A 20952-nucleotide genomic window follows, 5' to 3' on the forward strand; every position below is an offset into this window, starting at 1 on the left:
ACCTTATGCCACTTTGATCGTGTAGCCACCTCTAATGCCCTCTTCCACAGACATTCTGGTGCAGCCGCCTTCTTGGATTCAGTCTAGTCGCCACCACTTATCAGACATGTACCCTTACACTGATGCCCCAGTTAGCTCATCTGAAAATTGGGTTTATTATCACTTACTTCACAAGCCATGAGAATTAAATAAGTGCATGAAACTGTGGTTCAAAGGTCAGGATAGAAGTGGCTTTTCTAGACGGAAAAGATTGGGAGAAATTGGGAAAATGGGAGAAAACAGTTCATCCTAAAATTAAAGAGTCTGACACCAGAATCAGCCTTAGACCTGGTGCTGTGAACACCGTGCTTTAGAAAAGGAGTTGGCAAACTTTTCTGTAAAGGGCCAGAGAGTAAATAGTTTAGGCTTTGCAGGCCATACCGTCTCTGTCATACTTCTCAACTCTGCCATTGTTGGGAGAAAGTAGCCACAGACAATATGTAACCAAACTGAGTGTGGCTGTCTTCCAATAAAATTTTATTTACAAAAACAGGCAGTGGGCTAGCTTTGATCTATGGGCCGTAGTTTGCTGACCCTCCTTTGGAGGGTCCCACTTGGGCCCTCTTCCAGTTGCACCCATCCCCACAAGGTGAGGAGACTGCCAGTCTAGGAGCACATTCACCTAAAGCTCACATACCTCCTCTTCTAAATCATGATCCAGATATCCAGCATTTCTACCCAAATAGCCAGAAGAGCCTGTGCACTCTCTCAGGGCCTGCACATGACTTTTCCCGGGGCCCATCTTCACTGAGAGTGGACCACAACGCTGGTGTGCACATGCATAGCCCAGAGGCGGGTGTATGTGTGTGTGGGTGGGTTTATGTGTTGGAGGTTGAGGGTAGAGGGTAGAGTGCAGATGAAGCTTGGATACAAAGCCTACAATGTCCACAAGTATGCCCATGAGGCTTCTACTGTGAGAGACAGAGGCAAAGATGGGAATTCTGGTGTGGTATTCCAAGGAGTCTGAGAATTTTAAATTTTCAGGTTCTGGCCTTCTGGGTGGTTGCAAAGTTGTATGTGTTAATGTTGGAGCATAAGTCATATTTTAACAGCATGTTAGCTGTTTTTAATATTTAAACATGATACGCAAACCTTCGTTTTCACCCTAGCTCTGGACTCCACAAATAGTAGGGACAGAACAACCTGATATCACAGGGTCAAGGACTGAACAAATGAGGCCATACTTACTGGAGCAAAATGAATTTTTTTATTGTACTTCAGGGCAACAATTCAACAGCTGCAGGAAAACAAAACCAGGTCCAATCCATGATCTAAGAGGAAGTCAGGAAAGGCTTGGAAGAGAGAGCCAAAGGCCAGCCTGGCAAGGGGACTCCACATGAGAATTCCTGGGAGAGAGCAGGCCCCAGGCATCAAGGTCATCTTGCCTGCTTCTCTCTAAGTTAATCCTGGAAACAAAAGGAAAAATATTTCAAAGCCCAACTCAGTAAACTGAGGCCTAAGTCAAGTTACTAAACAATGGATGCTCAGAGTTGGAAGGCTGCTACCCAATTATCTAATCAGGAGTTTTCAAATGGTTCTAGGCCCTTTGCCAGGATAGCAGAGACAGTCTTTTAGTTGTCTGTCTGCAGTGAGCCCCAGCACCCTGCTTCTCCACCGTCTGCCCTAGAACCAATGTATCACAGCATAACTGTTTGGTCAGCAACAGCCTTCATCTGCACAGGAGGATATACAACACACCTAGGGAACTGGGGGCCAAGGGATGGAGCAGCAGCAAAGCCACCGACCTTCAAGGTAATAGGGAGGCTTGGGTAAAGGCGTACCAATAATGACCATGGGAGCTCCCAAATGTCTAGACTAAGTAAGATCAACTGTGGGTGGGGGAAAAGAGCATCAGGTAATGAGTGAGATGGAAATTATCATCAGTCCAGTGAATTGAGGGCATAGAGTCAGATTTATTGTGATTTAGAAAATTAAGACAGGCTGATGATTTTGTAACCAAGAATTGGTGGAGTCAATATTTATCCCTAATATATATGTAATGAAAGTCCTTAGCTCATACTATGCTCAATAAGTGGTAGCCAAAATTTATCAATATTATTATTATTACTTTAAAAGTCTATGGGAAGCCTATGAAAAGGGCAGAACCAGCCTCATTGCTAAGAAAACATGGCAGAAGAGCCAAAGGAGCATGAGAAAGGATTAGTCCAAATATGTGAAGATGATCTCCCCCAGTCTCCTGTGCCCTGTTCTGCCCAGCTCTCTGCCCACTCCCAGCTCCAGCCTGGACTGTTACCTTCACAGGGAGCCAAGGCTTCTCTTGACTGCTTGGACAAGAGGGTAAGGGCCCTGGTTGCAGGATTTGCCAGTGAAGTCATCCATGTCAATAGACCAGATCATGGCTCCTCCCAGGTTTAAATTCTTTAAGAAGTGAACCTATGGGAGACACAGAAGGACACACAGAGATTCGAAGGGTGGCCCCTAAATGCCCAGGACCATATTAGGTTCAGATGAGGGTCTGATCTTAGAATACAGCAGTAGACTAACTGGTTTTCTGGAGTTAGAGACTCCCTGAGGGGTAAGATTGCTCAGGGAGAGAGAGCCACCAGATCAGCATTAGCCACATCTCATTCTGACTTAAGTCACCACACTCAAAGTCTGGCATTCTTGGAGGCTGAGAAAACTCTCCATAATAAGGGAAGAAACTAGGAAGCCCTTAACAAAACAAGTGGCCAGGATTGTCAATTACACTCAAGCCTCCTTTTTGCCCTAACCCTGAAAGGAACACAAATGTCTTACCAAGGTCTAAGAACTGGTAGGCTCAGGAATCTGGAGCCTCCTAGCTAGGTCATCCATGAGAAGGACTGAACAGTTTGTACTGAGATAATTAACAAAGTAGATTACCTATACAGGCACCAATGTCTCCTTTATTCCCTCTCCCTTCTCCTTGCCTTTCTCTTCTCTCCACTCGTCACTGATCAGAATAAACTTACTTGTTCTCAATTCTTTTTTGCATCCTTTCCAACTCTTCTACCTGTACCACAGCTGCTCACGGGTATGACATAGAGTCACTACTAGACTTGAGCTATAGAGGCTGCTGGATCCCATCCTAGAGTCTGGGGCCTCAGAAGTTTCTCTCTTTCAACATAGAGTATTCAGGCATTTTACTACATATCACCATTCCCCACCTAAAGGAGTATCTGCCTGTGGCCCACCTACCTTGGTCTCCATACTCTTCACATCATCATAGCCCACCCACTGGTTCCCCTTGACTGCGTAGGGAACCTGCTGATCCTGGAGCCTCGTGATCTTGGCTCCTTTCAGGAACTGGCAGATCTGGCAGGGGAAAGGGAAACGAGAGGGTCAGTAATGGGTTATTCTTGAAACTTGGTTGGGGTAGACAGGGCAGGCGAGCCACTAGGGACTTGGGCAAAATATCAGAACCTTTATCCCAAGGATCAGACAATGAGAGAAATGACCACATATATCATATGAAGTGGGTGTTCCAAGGTGAACCACTAGGAAGTGTCTGTGCTAAAGTCTCATCAGGAGGAGACACAGCAGCTAGAAATCAGAAAATACTTGAGTTCCAGACCAGACTCCAGCACCGACCAATAAATCTTCCAATTTCTTCATTTGCAAAATGGAAATAATTATAATAATGCTTTCAACATATCTACCTTACAGTGTTGTTGTTAGGATCAAATGAACTAATCCGCATTAAAAAATTTTTTTGGAAACAGTAAAGTGCTCTACTTCTAAAGTGAAGTATTATCATGACCATCCCCACTATTCCTCATCTTGTAGTATCTCCACTTAAATCTCATTACTCCCCGTCTGTCCCATCCCATTCCCAATATGCCCTGTCCTGGGGCTCCCCTTCTATCATTAGCTACATTCTTTCTGTTAGCATAAGGAAGAGCTCTAAAAAAGATAAATCTTCAATTAAAAAATGCATTTCAACATCACATAGAAAATCCATTTCGGATTACTCTTTTTGGATGAACTACATTCATGCTTACTACAATGAGGGCAGAAAATGGAAGTTGAATATTTAAGCAAATATCAATCTGTCAAAGTTATAATGACCTAGAGTCATTATGAACTGAACGATCAAATCAAACTTTCCATGAGATGGGAAGTGCATATCTAGTGGTTGATATTATAACCCTACCAGGAGATTCTGAGCAAAGACCTCTCTTCTCCCTTATATTAAGAGTGTTATTGCTATCAACCTAGAACTACACAAGGATGGGTCAGCTTCTCTCTCACTTCCTATCTATCAGGTACCCTGAGATTCAATGAGGACTCTCACAATGACCCATGTCCCATTCCTGTTGCCAATTGAATTGACGATGTGTCAATCATTCCTATGTGTAAGATGAAGGGAAAAATTGAGCATTACACTGAATGGGTACCTTGGTACCCATTGGTGCCCATTGGTGCCAAGTCATTCAGCATGGGCCGATGGCATGTCCACACTCACAATGAGAGGTCAGGCTGGGACTCCAAAGATAGACCAGGATATAGAATGATATTTTTTTTTCTGTACCTGATCAAATTTCTACTCATCCTTCAAGGCCCAGCATAAACGTGTTCTCTTCCATGGAGGCTTCCCCAGTCACCCATCTCTGATCTCATGTCACTCTACACCATTCATTGGTCATTGAATCCCATATTGTTTTACAATACCTCTCTGATTTTATTAAATGTTATAGTTATCTTGTTTTTGAACTCTTGTTTAACTAGCTATGTCTGTATTTCACATTCTTTCCACCTTGACAATAACCCCTTTAGAGACAAGGATGGATAATTACTTATTTCTAGCTTTCACAGTACCCAGTGTTTGGGATATGGGAGTGTCCAAAGAGTTTCTGTTGGTTGACCTATTGTTAGATTTATATCTTCCCCAATGCTTTTTAAATAAATTTTCCCAGATTGGAGGGCAGAGAGGAATGATGGTGTAATTAGCTGAACAATTTTGTTATCCCTATGATCTATCTGACATCTGCACAGAAATTGACACATTTGACCACTCTCTCCTTTTTGAAACACCTACTTCTCTAAGGTCTTTGGCACAGATCTGGGTGGGTTCCTCCTACCCTTCTTGTAGTTCCTTGTCAGTTACCTTAATATGTTCCCCTTCCTCTGCATGTCCCTCAGGTGTAGGAGGTTTTTGGGTTTGTCTGGGGCCTCATTCACTTCTCACTGTATGGTTTGGCTTCAGGTACCAGCTTTATCCTGATATTTTTGAATCTACCTCTCTAGTGCAGACTGGCCTGCTGTGATCCAAACCCATATATTCAACGACTCACAGGTTATCTATATGTCCCACGGGCTCCTCACACTCAGAACATCCAAAACTGATCTCATGAGCAGGACCAATGTCCACTCTGTTCTCCCTCCAGTCTTCCCTATCTCTGTAAATGGCATTGCCATCCACTTAGCTGCTCAAATCAAGAACTTGGGGTAGTCTTCCTTCTTCAATTTCTCATACCCTCCTCTGCCTATCCCCATTCCTGGCTAGCTCCATCTCCTCTTCAGAGTTCAGCTTATTTCACTTCCTCCAGGAAGCATTCCCTGACCCTCTCCCAACCCAGAGTTAGGAGATCCCCTCACATGTTCAGTCTGACCTTTCTCCTTCACAACACTCAGGATGTTTTACTCTGCTGTTAAATTGAAGATGGAACATCTCCTCAGACACGGCAGGGAGCTGAGGGTACAGGGGGTTTCCAGGTACCTCATAATAGGCCAGGAAGCCTGAAGACTCTGTGATGGGTCCAGCAGCTCCAGGGCCAGAGGCAGGGGCCCCCACGGTAGTTTCTGCAGAGGCCAGTGTGAAGGAGTGCCCATATGTGGGGATGCCCATGACCACCTTCTCTGAGGGCATTCCCTTACGTATCCAGTACCCCACAGCATATTCCTAGAATGGGAAGAGAGATGGAGGCTCAGAGTGTGGGGAAAGAAAGGTGTCAGACCTTTTTTAGCCTCTATCCCAAACTTCACAGAGGTGACTGCCTGGTTTCTTTTCTACATCCGAGTGTGAACAGACCAGCCCCCCGGACCAGAGTGCTTGTTCTAATGCACATATGCTCTTTAGCAGCAAGAGGCGTACGCAACTTTTTCTAATTTCTGAAAGGAACTAGACAGTGGATCACAAAAGAAATCAGTCAAGAAACCTAGAAAACATGAAATCAAGGTTGTCACCATCTTCCTTTCCCTTTTGAGTCAACTCAAAATCCCTGTGGAACTTGTCTACACAATGGCTCACTGTGAATACTGACAAAGGTGGCTGTCAGATTCCTAGTCCATGAGGCCTCACAATGACCTTAGACCCAATGGGACGTGTCAACGTAAAGAGTCAAACTCTGTAAAATATTTGAAGAGATTTATTCTGAGCCAAATATGAGTGACGAATGGCCCATGACACTGCTCTCAGGAGATCCTGAGGACATGTGCCCAAGGTGGTCAGACTACAGCTTGATTTCATACATTTCAGGGAAACATAAGACATCAATCAGTACATGTAAAATGAACATTGGTTCACTCCAGAAACGCAGGACAACTAGAAGCTGCAGCTTCCAGGTCACAGGTGAATTCAAAGATATTTTGATTGGCAATTGGTTAAAAGAGTTATTATGTAAAGGCCTGGAGTCAATAGAAAAGAATGTCTGGGTTATGATAAGTGGTGCAGAGACCAAGGTTTTATCATGCAGATAAAGCCTCCAGGTAGCAGGCTTCAGAAAGACTAGATTGTAAATGTTTCTCATCAGACTTAGAAAGTCTCTTCTATCAGTCCTAAGGTCTCTGTATTGATGTTAATGCTGGTCAGCTGTGACGCATGCCTGACACCCAACTTCCCATCATGACCTGAATTAATTTTTCAGATTAACTTTGAATGCTCTTGGTCAAGAGGAAGGATTTGTTCCGATGTTTGGGGGGCTTAGAATTTTATTTTTGGTTTATAGACAGATAGGGAGGTAAGAGGCTAATTTTGGCTTTCCTGCTCTCAGAACAAAATAAACGGTTAGAGAAGACAAAGATATGTCTCCTCATCCTTAAAGATAACTGATAGAGAGGAAGGAGTGAAGGAGGCTGATGTGACTTAGCCACATGAAGGCCTAGAAAACCCCAACCAGAAATCATATCTAGCTCTGGACTGATCCATTTTGTGACTTTGAATATGAAGGCCTGGAAACATGCAACACAGATATTTTTTCTCCCAGAATTTTAGGAATATATATCTATATATATGAAACAGCCTTTGCAAAAATTGTAACTGAGAAAATTATGACAGTGAACGAGATCTGACCTAACTGACTCCATCTTGCTTCTAACCTCCAAGCTGTCCTTGTTCATTCCTGGGTGTAAGCCAACTCAATTTGGGAGGAATTTAGTCTCTAGGTTAGCTTTGAAACAAAGATGATTAACAGCCCTTTTTAGAAACAAACTCTCTTCTTGCCTAGAGACCAGTCTGCTTTTGTAGAACTAACAAATTAGCCATGAGATTAGAAGTTATGGTTTAGGAGTCATGCGGCCAAAGGCTGCAAGATTCTAAGCCTCCCCAAATTGCAGCTGGGAATAGCATCACCTTTGCAAAACCTAAGATCAGTGCTTGAGATATTTTGCAGATGTTGCATTCTGATGCACCAGCTGACACTACCCAGACCCAGGAATCTGGCTCAACCAGTTCTGTGATCCCAACCAAGAACAAAAGACAGCGAGAAAAACCCACTTTGAACCCTTATGATTTCATCTTCAACCTGACCAATCAGCACTTGCCACTTTCTGAGCCCCCATCCACAAAATTATCCTTAAAAACCCTGATCCTTGAATTTCCAGGGAGACCAATTTGAGTAATAATAAAATTCCAGTCTCCCATAGAGCTGATTCTGCATGACTTTAACTCTTTCTCTATTGCAATTCTCCTATCTTGATAAATCAGTGGGCAAGGAGAACCCATTGGGTGGATATGTTATGTTCCAGAACAACAGCAACAACATTATTTTTTTTTTCACTTTTCATTTCCCACCACCAGCAAGTTCACAACACATGACCCTGAAAAGTCAATGGAATCTGCCGAGCTCCTGTTTCATCATCTGTGAAGTGGGAGTAACACTTCCTACCCAGCTGACCTCATGGGGTTGTTTTAAAGATAGAATTAAATAGGGAATGTAGATGGACACAGGAAGGTACAAGTTCTGTTCACCTGTGTAGATGCCAAGAAATGTATCAAAGATGGAGAATCCAGAGAAGACAGGGATGGGGGACACTTTGAGCCAGAGACAGAGCTTAGGGCACTTCAGCTATCAGCACTTCTGACATTTTCTAGGTGACATTTTATTGGTGCCTGGTCAAAGCGCTTCTCCTGCACTCACTTGCTCCTGGGGCTACCCAATTCCCTCTTGGGCTCATAGCTCTTCCTCAGTTCAAGATAAAAGTAACTCTAGACATGCCGGACTCTCCCCGGCCCCACCCCCACAGCCAGTACCCCTGCGGTTCCCCTGGCCTACTCACCACATTGTAGTAGGAGCTTGGCCCTCTGTCCTGCCACCCCTTGCTCAGAGGGCTGTTGTGGCCAGTGATAAGGGGCTTTTCCCAAGACCCATGGAAGTCAAAGGACAGGAGGTTGATGAAATCCAGATCTCTAAAGTGCCAAAAGCAATGGGAGAGATTTTGTGACGAGCAGTGGTAGAAACAATTGTAAGTAATTGTTTTGGTTTTGAATGATGCTGCTAGAAGGATTGAAAGTCTCTGTAAAGAAGTTGTTCCTGGCTGAATGATGCAGGCTTAGGACAATGACCTTCCCTCTCTTTCTCCTCCCCTCATCCCTCAAACATGCTGATGCATCATTTGAATGGACCAAATTGGAAGCAGAGGGATGGAAACTTGCTCTGATGTACTCACTTTGCCAGTTTCTCAACTTGATAGCTGTTATCAATCATTTGCCTCCCTGCAGATACGCCTGCAGTCAAGAGAAGCCTTTCCTTGGTGGATTTTGTGAAGTCCTTCTGAAATGCTTCTGCTAACTCCTAGGAAAAACAAAGAAACAAGGTGCAATATTCCCCTTCCCAGAGTACAGTGCTAAGCTTCTTGCCTGGAATCTATGAGGTTTCTAGAACCACATTAGATGGAAAAGATCAACCCTTTCCTCCCCACCCCACGTGGGGATGCCTTGTGCCTGTATCTGCTCAGGAAATTTCCACATTAGGCAGGAGAACCCCAGCCTCACTGTACCCAGGAATAACTATCTTGGTTTCTACCTGATAGATTTTCGAATCTATCTGTTAGATCTTCTGTGAGCCTACCTCAGTACTCAGGAAATCCTATGGCTACACCCTCTTTCATATGGATGTTGCTTTATTTTGATGTTCTTCATCAAAAAGAAGAACATCAAAATAAATGCGCAAGGGGGCTCCATTGTTACCGCCTTAAACTGGGAACCGGGGCTTTTCTCTCATTAATGGGAGCTTCAGAAAGGCTGGGGCTGTCAGACTCAATCTCCTCCTTTTTGTCTCCCAATGTGGCTGTGGATTCTGGATATCAGAGTACTGAGTACACCGTGGCATCTGACTTACATGAATTACTTGATTCATGACTTACATGAATGAGCACAGTGAAATGAGTGTTTTCTTTCTGATCTGGGTAGATCCAGCTTACATCCAGTCCATCAAAGTTATGGTTCCTCAGAAACAGGATTACGGAGTTAACGAATTCCAAGCGTGATGTAGAAGAATCCACCATAGGGTGGAACCTGGAAAGAAGCAATGTGAGTGTCTTTTTGGAAAGAACAAGTAACACTTGTAGTGTAACACATTTTTCACAGAAATCCTGGGCAGTCTTCTCTTCCCCAATATTCACTTACAATTTGTCTATTCTAATGCTTTCCCCTTTTGGAACAGATGAGAGAAAAAGGATTGTTGGGCCAGAACATTGATCCAGCCAGGTAAAGGAAGACTGGATTCTCTGCAGAGCTTCCTAAGGGTAACGGAGCTGCCTTTGACAAAGACTCTTGCCTTGACCAAACTTAGGTAGGCTTCTCTGAGCCCTCTTCTCAACTGGACCTCAACCTTGGGCTTCTGTGTCTGTCTTTGCAGTGCCCGATTCCAGAAAAAGTCCTGCAAGGTCAGTTTAGCCAGAAACCCCCAGCCCTGGTACCTGATTACTCACCCCCTGCCATCCCCCAGGTGGTATCTCATCACGCTGGCATCCTTTGGCAGGAATCCTGTTGAATCAGTTTAGCAAGAATCCCCCTAGCCCCAGTGTTTCCTCTTCATGATTTTCCATCCACTGATTGCCCCCAGCATGCTCTTTGGCTATATTTCCTCACCTGCCTTTGCTGCCTTTGGAATAGAACCCAGTACCATACTGAGGTCTTTTTCCCCGTTTCAATATTTCCTGAATAAAATCCATTTTACTGCTTTAAATACTGTCCAGCTTTGGTTTTCTTTAACACTTTACACCCTTGGAAAAGCAGTTTGCAATGTGGTGGGCTTAGGGTTAGAAGAACTAGATTCAAGTCCAAGATCAGAGTCCTTTCTGATTGATGGCCACTTTGTCATTAACCCGCTCCCTGGGTTCCAGTCTGGCCACCTCTAAATTGGGACCGAGGGTACTAATCCTGCTTCATGTGCCTCAAGGGGGTAACATTTAGGGAAGTTCCAGGAAAAAGAACTGGACTCCAGTGACTTCATGGTCCCCAAACAAGCATCCCGGCCACAAATAGGCAATGCAGATCTCCCCACCCCCAGGATTTCTGATGAAAACGGGACTTGAAATCAGCAGCTCCTCAAGGGCTTCATCTGAACTAGAATTCTGAAGCCATGAAGTTGATTCTCAGATGCCCACACCAAGGGCACCAATAGCATTTAAAACCCAAAGCTGTAGATGAGATAGTAGTATTTTCCTGAGGACACAACTTTTAAGTTGTGTCACTTTTCACCTCTTACAATAACTCCCACACCCAGGCTTTCTTAGAGCCTTGAATTAATTTTGTTTTACTCAATATTAAATTGAGATTTTGATTCCTGCATGTATCTCATCTTCGAAGTTGAAGAGATAGCAAGAAACTGGCCTGATATCAGAAAACTACGGTGGAAATAGTTTTCTAGCTTTTCTCTTGCATTTGAAAGTGCTTACAATGATTAGAAAGCCATTGCACCTGAGCCTCTGGGAAGATGCCTCCAATTTTAGGACAGATGCCCATTCAATAGAAATTTACTAATTTGTTCCTTAGAAGCAAGTTTGTGTATTACACGTATGTAATTATTCTGCACAGCACCTGGCACAAAGCCTGGCATTTACCTAATAATAACAACAATAATCATATAACAGTGATTACTGCAACCCTTGAGCCCTTATTGCACAGGGGCACTATGCTAAACAGTTTGCTTGCATTGTCTGCCTTTACAACATCACCCTGCGGTAAATTCTGTTATTATTCTTATTGTATAGTTAAAGAAAACTGCGGCATACAGGCATAAAGAACTTGACCAAAGTCACACAGCTTGCATCCATCTAAAGGGAAATCCAAACCAAACACGTCTATCTCCAAAGTTCTACTTTCAACCACTAAACTGGTAAACAATTATTTACTGAATGAATTTACTGAATGAATGAATGAATGAATGCAAGAATGAATGAATGAATGAATGCAAGAATGAATGAATAAATGAAGACATTTTTATTTGCATCAACACCTAAGCAAGTATTAGGAAGGGGAGAAAATTTGATAATTAGAAGGATGGGTGCCATGGAAGCCCATTCATATTGAAGGGTGTTCACGGAGGAGTTAACACAGAACCAAAAAAGTTAGGTAGCCTGATCTTTCTTCCTTCTTTCTGTCTGCAGAAATCTACATAGGTCTTCTAACACTACTTCTCTCTGCCTACTCTGGCTGTAACTGACTACTGACAGGTTGCACAAGTTGTACTATCAGATTTCTATAAAAACTCCAAGACTCTCTCAGCCGAGTTTAAAATCTCTGGACTTTTTAAGATTTTAGCACTTCAAATAATAAAGCAGAAGAAATTCAAAATTAGATAAACTGTAGTTGAAGATTGAAAAAATGTGATATTTATCCTTATGTATTTTCATTTAGCTCTTGATGTAAATGGGATATCATTTTTATGTGAATAGAAAATATTTAGAATGTGTGCTTTGTTTCAATAGCTATTTTGATTTTAAGCAAAGCAGGACTGATTGTTTCCTCTGCTGCTCTGATGGTGCTCAGGCCATCTGGCTGCACAGCCATGATCCCAGACATTGTAGTCCACTGACTGCTATGGGCCATGGTGGGGCTTCTGAGTGGAAGCAACCCATCCAACCCACCCCAGGGCGCAAAGTCAAACCCTCAAGTGATTTAAAAAAAAATTGCACTTTCCAATTAAAACTAATTCTATAATCCATAAAGTGAAAAACATTCATGTAAATAATTTAGAATTTTCTGAATATTGTTCATGGCCCACTTTCTCTCAAGCCTTGAGTGTCTGGGCTTGTATTAAGCTCCAAAAGAATTCCTTCAAAGACCCCAGGAAACCTAATGCTGTTCCTCTGCTTATGACAAAACTCAGATCAGTTTTGCCACCTGGCCAAGGGAAAACCTCTTACAGCCTAGTTTAATATCTCTTCTTAGGAGGAGGAAAAATGGTGATGATCAAAAATTACATGGGAAAATGAACAAAAAATAAAGATGTAGTCTTACCCTTTGGAACCAAACAGGTACCCTCCAATGGACAAGAGAATTTTCAGTTTGGGATTCCTGAAGTAGAAGAATAAGATGATTATTTATTTTCTGGCTGCCAGGGAAGCCTTTGTCTAGAGAACAGAGTTCTTAAGTGTAGAGAATATGGACAATTAGGGCCTGGCTGTTTGAACTAAAGTGAAGTTCAGTGAAGGGATGAAGCACTGGTGAGAACAGTTAGGATCAGAAATACACCCAGAGAAATACATAGGAATGAATGAATGAATGAGATAGTATGTCTTAGGTTCAGCTTAAGACCAGCTTCCCTCCTCTAAAACCCATGCAGGATGCTTCCACCCCCATCTTACTGACTTGGTTTTGAGACTGTTGATGGTCTGGTAGAGCATCACTTCACTTTTGTCCTTGATGATAACCTTGTTGTTTTTGATGCTGGCGAATGAGTAGATGAGATGAGAGCATAGGAAGGGGTCAATATTCTCAAGGGTGAATTTTCCTGGTTCCTGCCGGTCCTGGGACCAGTTGGTAAAGTAGCAAACCAGTTTGTAGGCAGATCCTGGAGTAGAGTGAAGAGAGCCAATGAGACTCTAGTGCTATTGCCTTAGAGCCCAGAAAGTCACAATTTTCTCCCCAAGACAGCCATTGCATCATTTGCTCATTCTGCCAGAGCCTCTGAGGGTCATTCAGCCTGGGCCTTTAGTGCTGGCTCTTGAGTACCCAGACCCCAGTTAAGAAATATGCTGAAGCTGGGCACAGTGGCTCACACCTGTTATCCCAGCACTTTGGGAGGCTGAGGCAGGAGGATTGCTTGAGCCCAGGAGTTCAAGACCAGCCCTGGCAACATAGCAAAACCCCATCTCTACAAAAAACTTAAAAATTAGCCAGGTATAGTGGTTCATGCCTGTAGTCTCAGCTACTCAGGAGGCTGAAGTTGGAGGATTGCTTGAGCCTGGGAGGTCGAGGCTGCAGTGAGCCATGGTCACACCACTGCACTACAGCCTGGACCATACAGTGAGACCCTGTCTCAAAAAAATTAAAAAAAAATACATTGAGAGACAGAGATACCATCAACATATGAAACACCCATGGAGCACTAAGATTCAGTGTGTATGGATGGTTGGATGACACAGATCAGTAGAGAAACAGATAATACAAACATTGTGTATGTTTGTATTCACACACACATATTGAGGCCAGGTATGGGGAAGGGGTGAGAGAGAGAGTGGCTCAAAAAGAACTAGAACAAGGGATACACAAAAAGATACAGAGAACAAAAACTCAGTGTCATAAATATGTCAGTGGCAGAACCGGAAAGAGTAATCAAGAAAAAAAGCATGTAGCAGAAAAAGAAACTGGACATCAAAAATGAAAGCACCCAAGCCAGGAGATCCAGGCGGTAGTGACTTATTGACTACTTACCTCCCTGGATAAGCAGCAAGACCACTACACCTGCAATAGATGGGTGGAAAGAGAAATCTGTTGAGCCAAACCTGGTTCTGCTGTCCCAGATAATGGCAGTGAAAATATGGGTGTGCTTACATACAAGATAGAGCCACACTTCATCTGGGTTCCCCAGCCACAGCTGCTGGGGTTTCTTTACAGGACCTTGAGATCCCCAGCCCTGGGGTGCCTTGTGTCTCTACGTTCCTAGGCAGAAACATTTTCCAAGCTGGGAATTTATTTTTTCATTCATTTATCCAACAAAGTTCTATTGAATCATATGCTCTGTGCTAAGCATTGCTCAGGACACTGGGGAAATTATAATGCAGTTAATGCCTTCCCTACACTCAAGGAGCTCATAGTCTAGTCTGGAGTTGAATATAGGTAGGGTGACCATATAGTTTATTGTCCAACGAGACCCTTCAAAGAGTAAAAAGGAGCATTATTAATAATTTCCCTAGGACCATAGCTTGAACCAGCACTATCTCAGGCAAATTGAGATGGTCACACTATGTATAAACAATTAACTCTTAGAACAAGGTAAGCAGTGTGATCTGGCCCTGGTAGTGCTTTAAACTTACATGTTTGAAATTATGCCCAGTCTCTTCTCCATAGGACATCTACCCTAGGAAGAATGGTGAGATTATTCTATACTTAACACATCCTCCTAAAGGAAAGAAAGAGCAGACCCCTGGATCCTAGAAACTTTGCCCAATGGACAAGACTCCTGGAACTGCAATCCCCCCAGCCTGGGGATATTGTTCACTCTGAAACCCTTACGGGTCCGAAAGTGAAGAAAGGGGCAGCCAAAAAGGAGAGAAAACTTTCAATGACACAGCTGCTGGAACTGATTCCTCCCCTGCAGAGCTTAGGGCTGGAAAACAGGGCTCTACTGTTCTCTCTTGATGATTCACATGTTTTTTTAGGCAGGGAGGTTAGGCTCTGGTTCTCCACACACTCACTAAGTAAATGGTCAGAGAAATTCTGTTTGGCCCATCCACTGTCAGGTCAGCCTCCAGGCCCTTCTCCAAAGTGTGGCCTCACTACGGGCTCTACCCTCTCAAGGGTCAGTCCAGGGCTCAGCTAAGTTCAACAGGGAACCCAAAACGCTCTTGCCAAGTGGGTGCTTCATGGCTTGAGAGGCTAAGACAAGGTGAAAGAGGTATGGACACAAATAAATGATTTCTTTCCCCCAGCAGACATATTCCCTCCCCTCCCCTCCTGGTAAACGTCCCTCGTTCACTCATAGCCTTGTTTATTTAGCCTCATCCCCACTCTCATCCCAATTCCCAGCCACCACAAAAGTCAGAGTTTTGGATCAGAACTTTAGAGTTGAAAGGGAGAGTTTAAAAAACATTTAATTCAATAAACCATTCTGCAGATGAGAAATGTGGGGCTCTCCAAGAGTTGTAAAATATAACCACGGCAGAGCCCATGAAAGATGTGACTCGTAATACAACGCTCATACACCAAGAGACTAAGAAAGCTTGGCCTCTTTCCTGTCTTAGCTCCAGTTCTGATATGGACAAGAAGCACCTCTGCGCAAACTGAGAACATCCTGCCAGTGCAAAGGGTTCCAGCTACTGCTGCCTTCTTGCCCATTCAGGAAAAATCAGGTGGTTCCCTTGCAACAGTTGCATTGGCTTGAAATTTTTTGACACTAAAGTCAACAGAAAGACTGAAGTCCCAGGAAAGGAGAAAGATTACTTCTTCTACAGACCTGTTACCTCTTCCTTCCTCACCAACTTTCCTGCTGAATTATCAACCCCATGCTCACCTGCCCAGAGAGACTTCTGGTCCATGGTGGTTGCTCCCATATCCTTGGCCAGCTTCTTCTGGGATGTGCATTCTCTAGGTCTTTTATCCACTGAGGTTTCGACAGCCTATCCTACATGAAAGAAGCAAGAAGTCCAGGGACTTCCCCTGGCAGACTTGTGAAACTTCTCAGAAATGAAGCCCAGATTTTGAGCAATGCCAACTCTGACCTGTCAGAAATTAGTTGCTGTGAAGACAGCTGCTGAAAAGCCCTTTTCATCCAGTCTCACCTAAAAGGGACCCAGTCCTGGAGAAGGGAAGGAGGTGATACTCAGGCTCTACCTCCTGGTATCACCCTAGGCCCTGAATCTCCTTCCTCATCATCCCAATCTGTCTCCTTCTTCTTGCCTCCACCTCTCTCTGTGCTCACACCACCTCTGGCTTGCTTAATTTTTTAGAAACAGGATCTTGCTCTTGCTGTGTCACCCCAGCTGGAATGCAGTGGCACAATCATGGCTCACTGCAGCCTCAACCTCCAGGGCTCAAAGGATCTTCCCAGCTTGGCCTCCAGAGTAGCTGGAACCACAGGCATGCACTTTACACCTTGCTAATTAAAAAAAAAAATTTGTAGAGACAGGGTCTCACTACATTACCCAGGCTGGTCTTGAATTCCTGGGCTCAAGTGCCCCTCCTGCCTTGGCCTCCCAAAGTGCTGAGATTACAAGTGTGAGCCACCACACCCAACAACAGCTATTGTTTACCAGGCACCTCCAATGACACCTTCTCTGTAGCTCTTCCCACTGTCCCCCAAGCCAAGACTAGCTGGCACCTCTACCTACAGTGCATTCTATTTCCTTTCATTCCTTCACACTGTATTGTGATGTATTGGTGTCTGTGTCTCCACTGTGCAAGTACAAGAAGTATGCAAACGAAAAATTAGCCAGGCATAGTGGCACATGTTGATAATCCCAGCTGCTTGGGAGGCTGAGGTGGGAGGATCTCCTGAGTGAGCCCCAGAGGTTGGGGCTATGGTGAGCTGCGATCACACCAGTGCAGTCCATCCTGGGCAAAGCAAGACTCTATCTCAAAAAAAAAAAAAAAAAAAAAAAAGAATTATGTGAAACACAAAAAGAAAAACCTCAACAAATGTTTGTTCAGGATCCTGCCTTAACCTGTGAGAATGGACTTACACTCCAGACTCAAAGGCTCAGACCCTCAGGGCCTTGCACATCTCCCTACCTATCTCCCAGTGCCTTTTTCATAACTGGCTCCTCGGTGTCACCCAAAACGTACATGTTGAAGCCCTAAGTCCCAGTGTGATGGTCTATGGAGAGGGGGCATTGCGGGTAATTAGATCATAAGGGTAGAGTCCTCATGAATGGGATTAGTACTCTTACAAGAATAGACACAGAAGAGATGATCTCTGTTTACCATGGGAGTATGCAGCAAGTAGGTGGCTTTCAGCAGATCAGGAAGAGGGCCATCACCAGACACCTCACCTGTGTGCAGCTTGATTTTAAACTTCCCAGCCTCCAGACTGTGAGAAATAGACACTTGTTGTTATGCCACCGAGTCTGTGGTATTTTGTTATAGCTGCCTGAACCTACCTACTCAGTTCTCAAGGGCTCCAGAATCCGCAGAACCTTCAGTATGAAAATACCTCAGCTCAGCTTACTGAAAGGGTGCCAATTTTGTTCTTGTTTCTTTGTTGATAACAAAACACAGTATGGGTTCATACTAAACTTCTTATGCATACCAATGTATTCATTCTTCTTTCAGATTTAAAATGAGGTTTAAAAAAGCACTCATGGTCCAGCCTGGGTGACAGAGACTCCGTCTAAAAAGAAAAAAGAAAAAAGGAAAAGAAAACACTCATGGTATTCTTTGTTAGTTTGAACTGAGGTCTTTTCATCTTTTGGTAGGTATTTCCTGCCCTGCTGAAGGAGGTAAATGTAGCATTTCACAAGTGTGCCTGTGCATTCATTCTCACTGTCATTGCTTTGCAGTTGTCTATCTCCGTACTTCAGTCAGATGACCAGATTGGCACTGAGAGCACAGTAAAGAAAGGCATTAATGTTTTATCTCTGCTTTCCTGACATTAGGCCTTATTATGCTGGTGGATGGAGAGATGTATCTTTTTTTTATCCTGGCATTTTAATTCTAGAAAATGATAAACTTGTCCCCAGGACTAAAAGAGAAAACTTAGTCAATCAGATTTTGACTTTCATTGTCAAGGTCATAGCAATTATTTGCAGATTTTTTTCTTAAACAAGTTTCCTTCCAGGGTTAAGCTGTGGATTCTCTCCTAAGCAAGGTCTTCATCTCCTCCAGTGCCTATTCCAACTGAAAACCTAACTTGGAGACATTCCTTACTAGACTCCTAATCTTTCAAAGTCACAAGAGACATTAGTATGTTCTAAACTCAAACCCCACCGTGGAAGAGGAAGATAATATGGGTGGCGGATTGTAGCCCAAGGAGGAAAAATGGCTTCCAATCCTTCAGCATCTGACAAGTACAGCAAACACTTATGGAAAATCTACACCTTGTAAAGAACTGATAAGAGCTTATAGAGTCCCTATTTGATCTGCCTCAAGAAACTTGTACTCTACTTGGGGAGGCAAATGTATAAATACAGGTAAATATAACATTATGGGGAATGAAGAATGTGCTAAATAAAGCATCCACCCTTAAAATGTATAAAAGAAAAGTAATTTAAAAAATTAATGGAGTGTTTACTCTGTCAGTCACTGCATAAATATAATTTATACAGTAAACCAAATATGAACCAAATATAATTTGATTCCAGCTTTCTATTGACTTATGTTTTTAGTGGTGGAGACAAACATGCAAACAAATTATTCATTTGTTCCTCAAACTTGAAATTTTAAAAATTGGGCCGGCCACGGGGGCTCACGCCTGTAATCCCAGCACTTTGGGAGGCTGAAGTGGGCGGATCACCTAAGGTCAGGAGTTCGAGACCAGCCTGACCAACATGGAGAAAGCCCGTCTCTACCAAAAATACAAAAAATTAGCCAGGCATGGTGGCACTTGCCTGTAATCCCAGCTACTTGGGAGGCTGAGGCAGGAGAATCGCTTGAACCTAGGAGGCGGAGGTTGCAGTGAGCCGAGATCGCATCACTGCACTCCAGCCTAGACAACAAGAGTGAAACTCTGTCTCAAAAAGAAATTTAAAAAATTTAATTGTAGCAAGTTTACATTTCAGCAAAACCCTAAGAATATTAAAATATATAAAGCAGAAAATGAAAGTACCTATTCATTCTCTAAAGAAACTACTGTTAACAATTTTGGTATGCATCATCCCTAACTCCCTTCTCTCTCTCTCTTTCTCTCTCTCTCTCTCTCCTCTTTCTTGACACACACATACACATACACACACACACTCTCTCTCTCTTTCTCCCCTACCCTCAACAATTTATGGCAAAGCATCCTTTCACATAATCAAAATAGAGAATATCAATTTATATGCAATTTTAAATTACTACATCCCCCATTGATGGACATTTCAGTTGTTTTCAAATTTCACGGTCACAGATAATTCTGCAATGAGATGATTTTGTATAAAAGACATCCATTTACTATTTTTATACTACTTTTCAAATTGTGCTTCAGCATGTATTCCTTCCAACTACATATGAGGCATGCTTATTACCCCCATTCTAGTAAACAATAAATAATGGGTATTTTCAGTCTATCTTTTATATTAAAATTATGCCTTCTTATTTTAATTTATGTTTAAACTAAAGGTTGGGCAACTTTTTAATGTATATATTTATTGGCCAATACTTTTTCTCCTTCTCTGAGTTGCCTGGTCATTTCTATTGGATTCTCCATCTCTTTGGTATGGCTTTTTAGGAATTCTCTCTGTATTATATAAATTAATCCATTACCATATTTATTGTATTTTTTCATTTTTTACTTCCTATTATGTTTATATTGTTTTCATTACATAATTTTAAAAATATTTTTATGTCTGCCAATCTTCATTTATAGCTTTTGCATCCAGCTCAGGAAAGAGATATGTAAGAGGCAGCATAAAGGAGCAGAGAATTAAACACAAACACCACAGTGGTACAGAAAGAATGGAGGACTGCAGAGAATAGAAAGGCCACACTGCCCTGGTAGGGACCCGGCTGGCTTCCTCCTGAAAGCAAGCTTTGAGAAGGGATTAGAAGGAGGATCTGGGCATTGCCAGGAGGAGAATAGGAAACATACAAGGAAACCAGTCTTAGTGAAGTCTCAGAGTTGGACTCTGTAACTCTGTGGCAGACATGGGAACAAGGGGGACTTAATGAGAGTGTAGGGGTGTCATGGGAACTGAGATCACCAGCAGGGTGGAAGCATGAGGATGTCCATTTCTTGGCATATAAGGCCAGATTTAAATGCCACTTTCAATTCACCTTGATTTACAGGGGTCTGTGAAGGCAGGATCTAGCTCTGTTCCAAACCCCAGGGAGAACTTGAATCCCTAAAGATGGGAAAAACTATACTTATTAACCCAAGGTTAGGTTAAAAATATACTTTGGGGATTTGCTTGAGGAGAAATTCAGAACCCAGTTCTGCCATAGGGAGGAAATAACAATGAAGAGTGGCCTTCTATTAGTCAGTGATGAGGCAGAGGCACTGTCACCTTCCAGATACAAACCTGTGTCCAGGGCCTACAGCACTTCTGACCACCCCAAGCCTGGACTCCCGAGGGAGCCTCCGCAGCAGAGGCATGGGGAAGGGGCGCCCTCTCGTGGTTGTTGGTAGGCAGCCCAACACCTAGCTGGCACTGGGCAGGTGTCCTGGGAAGGTCCTACCTCCCCCAGCTTCTCAGTCTCCTCTTGGCCCCGGAATTGTCTCAGAAAGGTTGGAAGGATGAGTGGGGACAGAGGGATGATGTCATAACCCTGTTCACTGCAGAAATAAGTATGACCCAAAAAAGTGAATGCACAGGGAGAACACCAGGGAAGATCAAAGGGAAAAATGAAAATAAAAATAAAAGAAGGAGAAATGCTCTGTTCTAAATACAGCAAAGTGGATTTTTCTTGTTTGCCCT

The 20952-nt window shown here is 43.2% G+C and overlaps 2 protein-coding genes across 2 annotated transcripts in view; one reads left to right on the forward strand and one right to left on the reverse strand.

Annotated features, from left to right (window-relative positions):
* The window catches only part of DENND2D (DENN domain containing 2D), an 83512-nt gene that overhangs the window by 24675 nt on the left and 37885 nt on the right, over positions 1–20952 (forward strand). The window lies entirely within an intron of this gene.
* Positions 1224–16019, reverse strand: CHI3L2 (chitinase 3 like 2). Its single transcript, XM_054472863.1, has 11 exons — positions 15915–16019; positions 14117–14146; positions 13052–13253; positions 12701–12757; positions 9601–9751; positions 8905–9029; positions 8515–8644; positions 5738–5920; positions 3217–3333; positions 2294–2433; positions 1224–1445 (listed from the first exon to the last, which is right to left on the reverse strand). The coding sequence occupies exons 1-10, from the start codon at positions 15952–15954 to the stop codon at positions 2296–2298; spliced, it is 1173 nt and encodes a 390-aa protein (XP_054328838.1). The 5' UTR covers positions 15955–16019; the 3' UTR covers positions 1224–1445; positions 2294–2295.

The sequence above is a fragment of the Pongo pygmaeus genome, chromosome 1 (genome assembly GCF_028885625.2).
Source record: "Pongo pygmaeus isolate AG05252 chromosome 1, NHGRI_mPonPyg2-v2.0_pri, whole genome shotgun sequence".
Lineage (NCBI taxonomy): Eukaryota > Metazoa > Chordata > Mammalia > Primates > Hominidae > Pongo > Pongo pygmaeus.

Bases quoted from the DNA above. Each gene is read 5' to 3' on its own strand.
- CHI3L2 (XM_054472863.1), bottom strand. From the start codon at position 15,954: ATGGGAGCAACCACCATGGACCAGAAGTCTCTCTGGGCAG. The intron at 5,921-8,514 runs GTGAGTAGGCCA...TTCCCATTCTAG, and splicing joins CAAGCTCCTACTACAATGTG to GAATATGCTGTGGGGTACTG. The intron at 2,434-3,216 runs GTAGGTGGGCCA...TGTCTCCCATAG, and splicing joins TGAAGAGTATGGAGACCAAG to GTTCACTTCTTAAAGAATTT.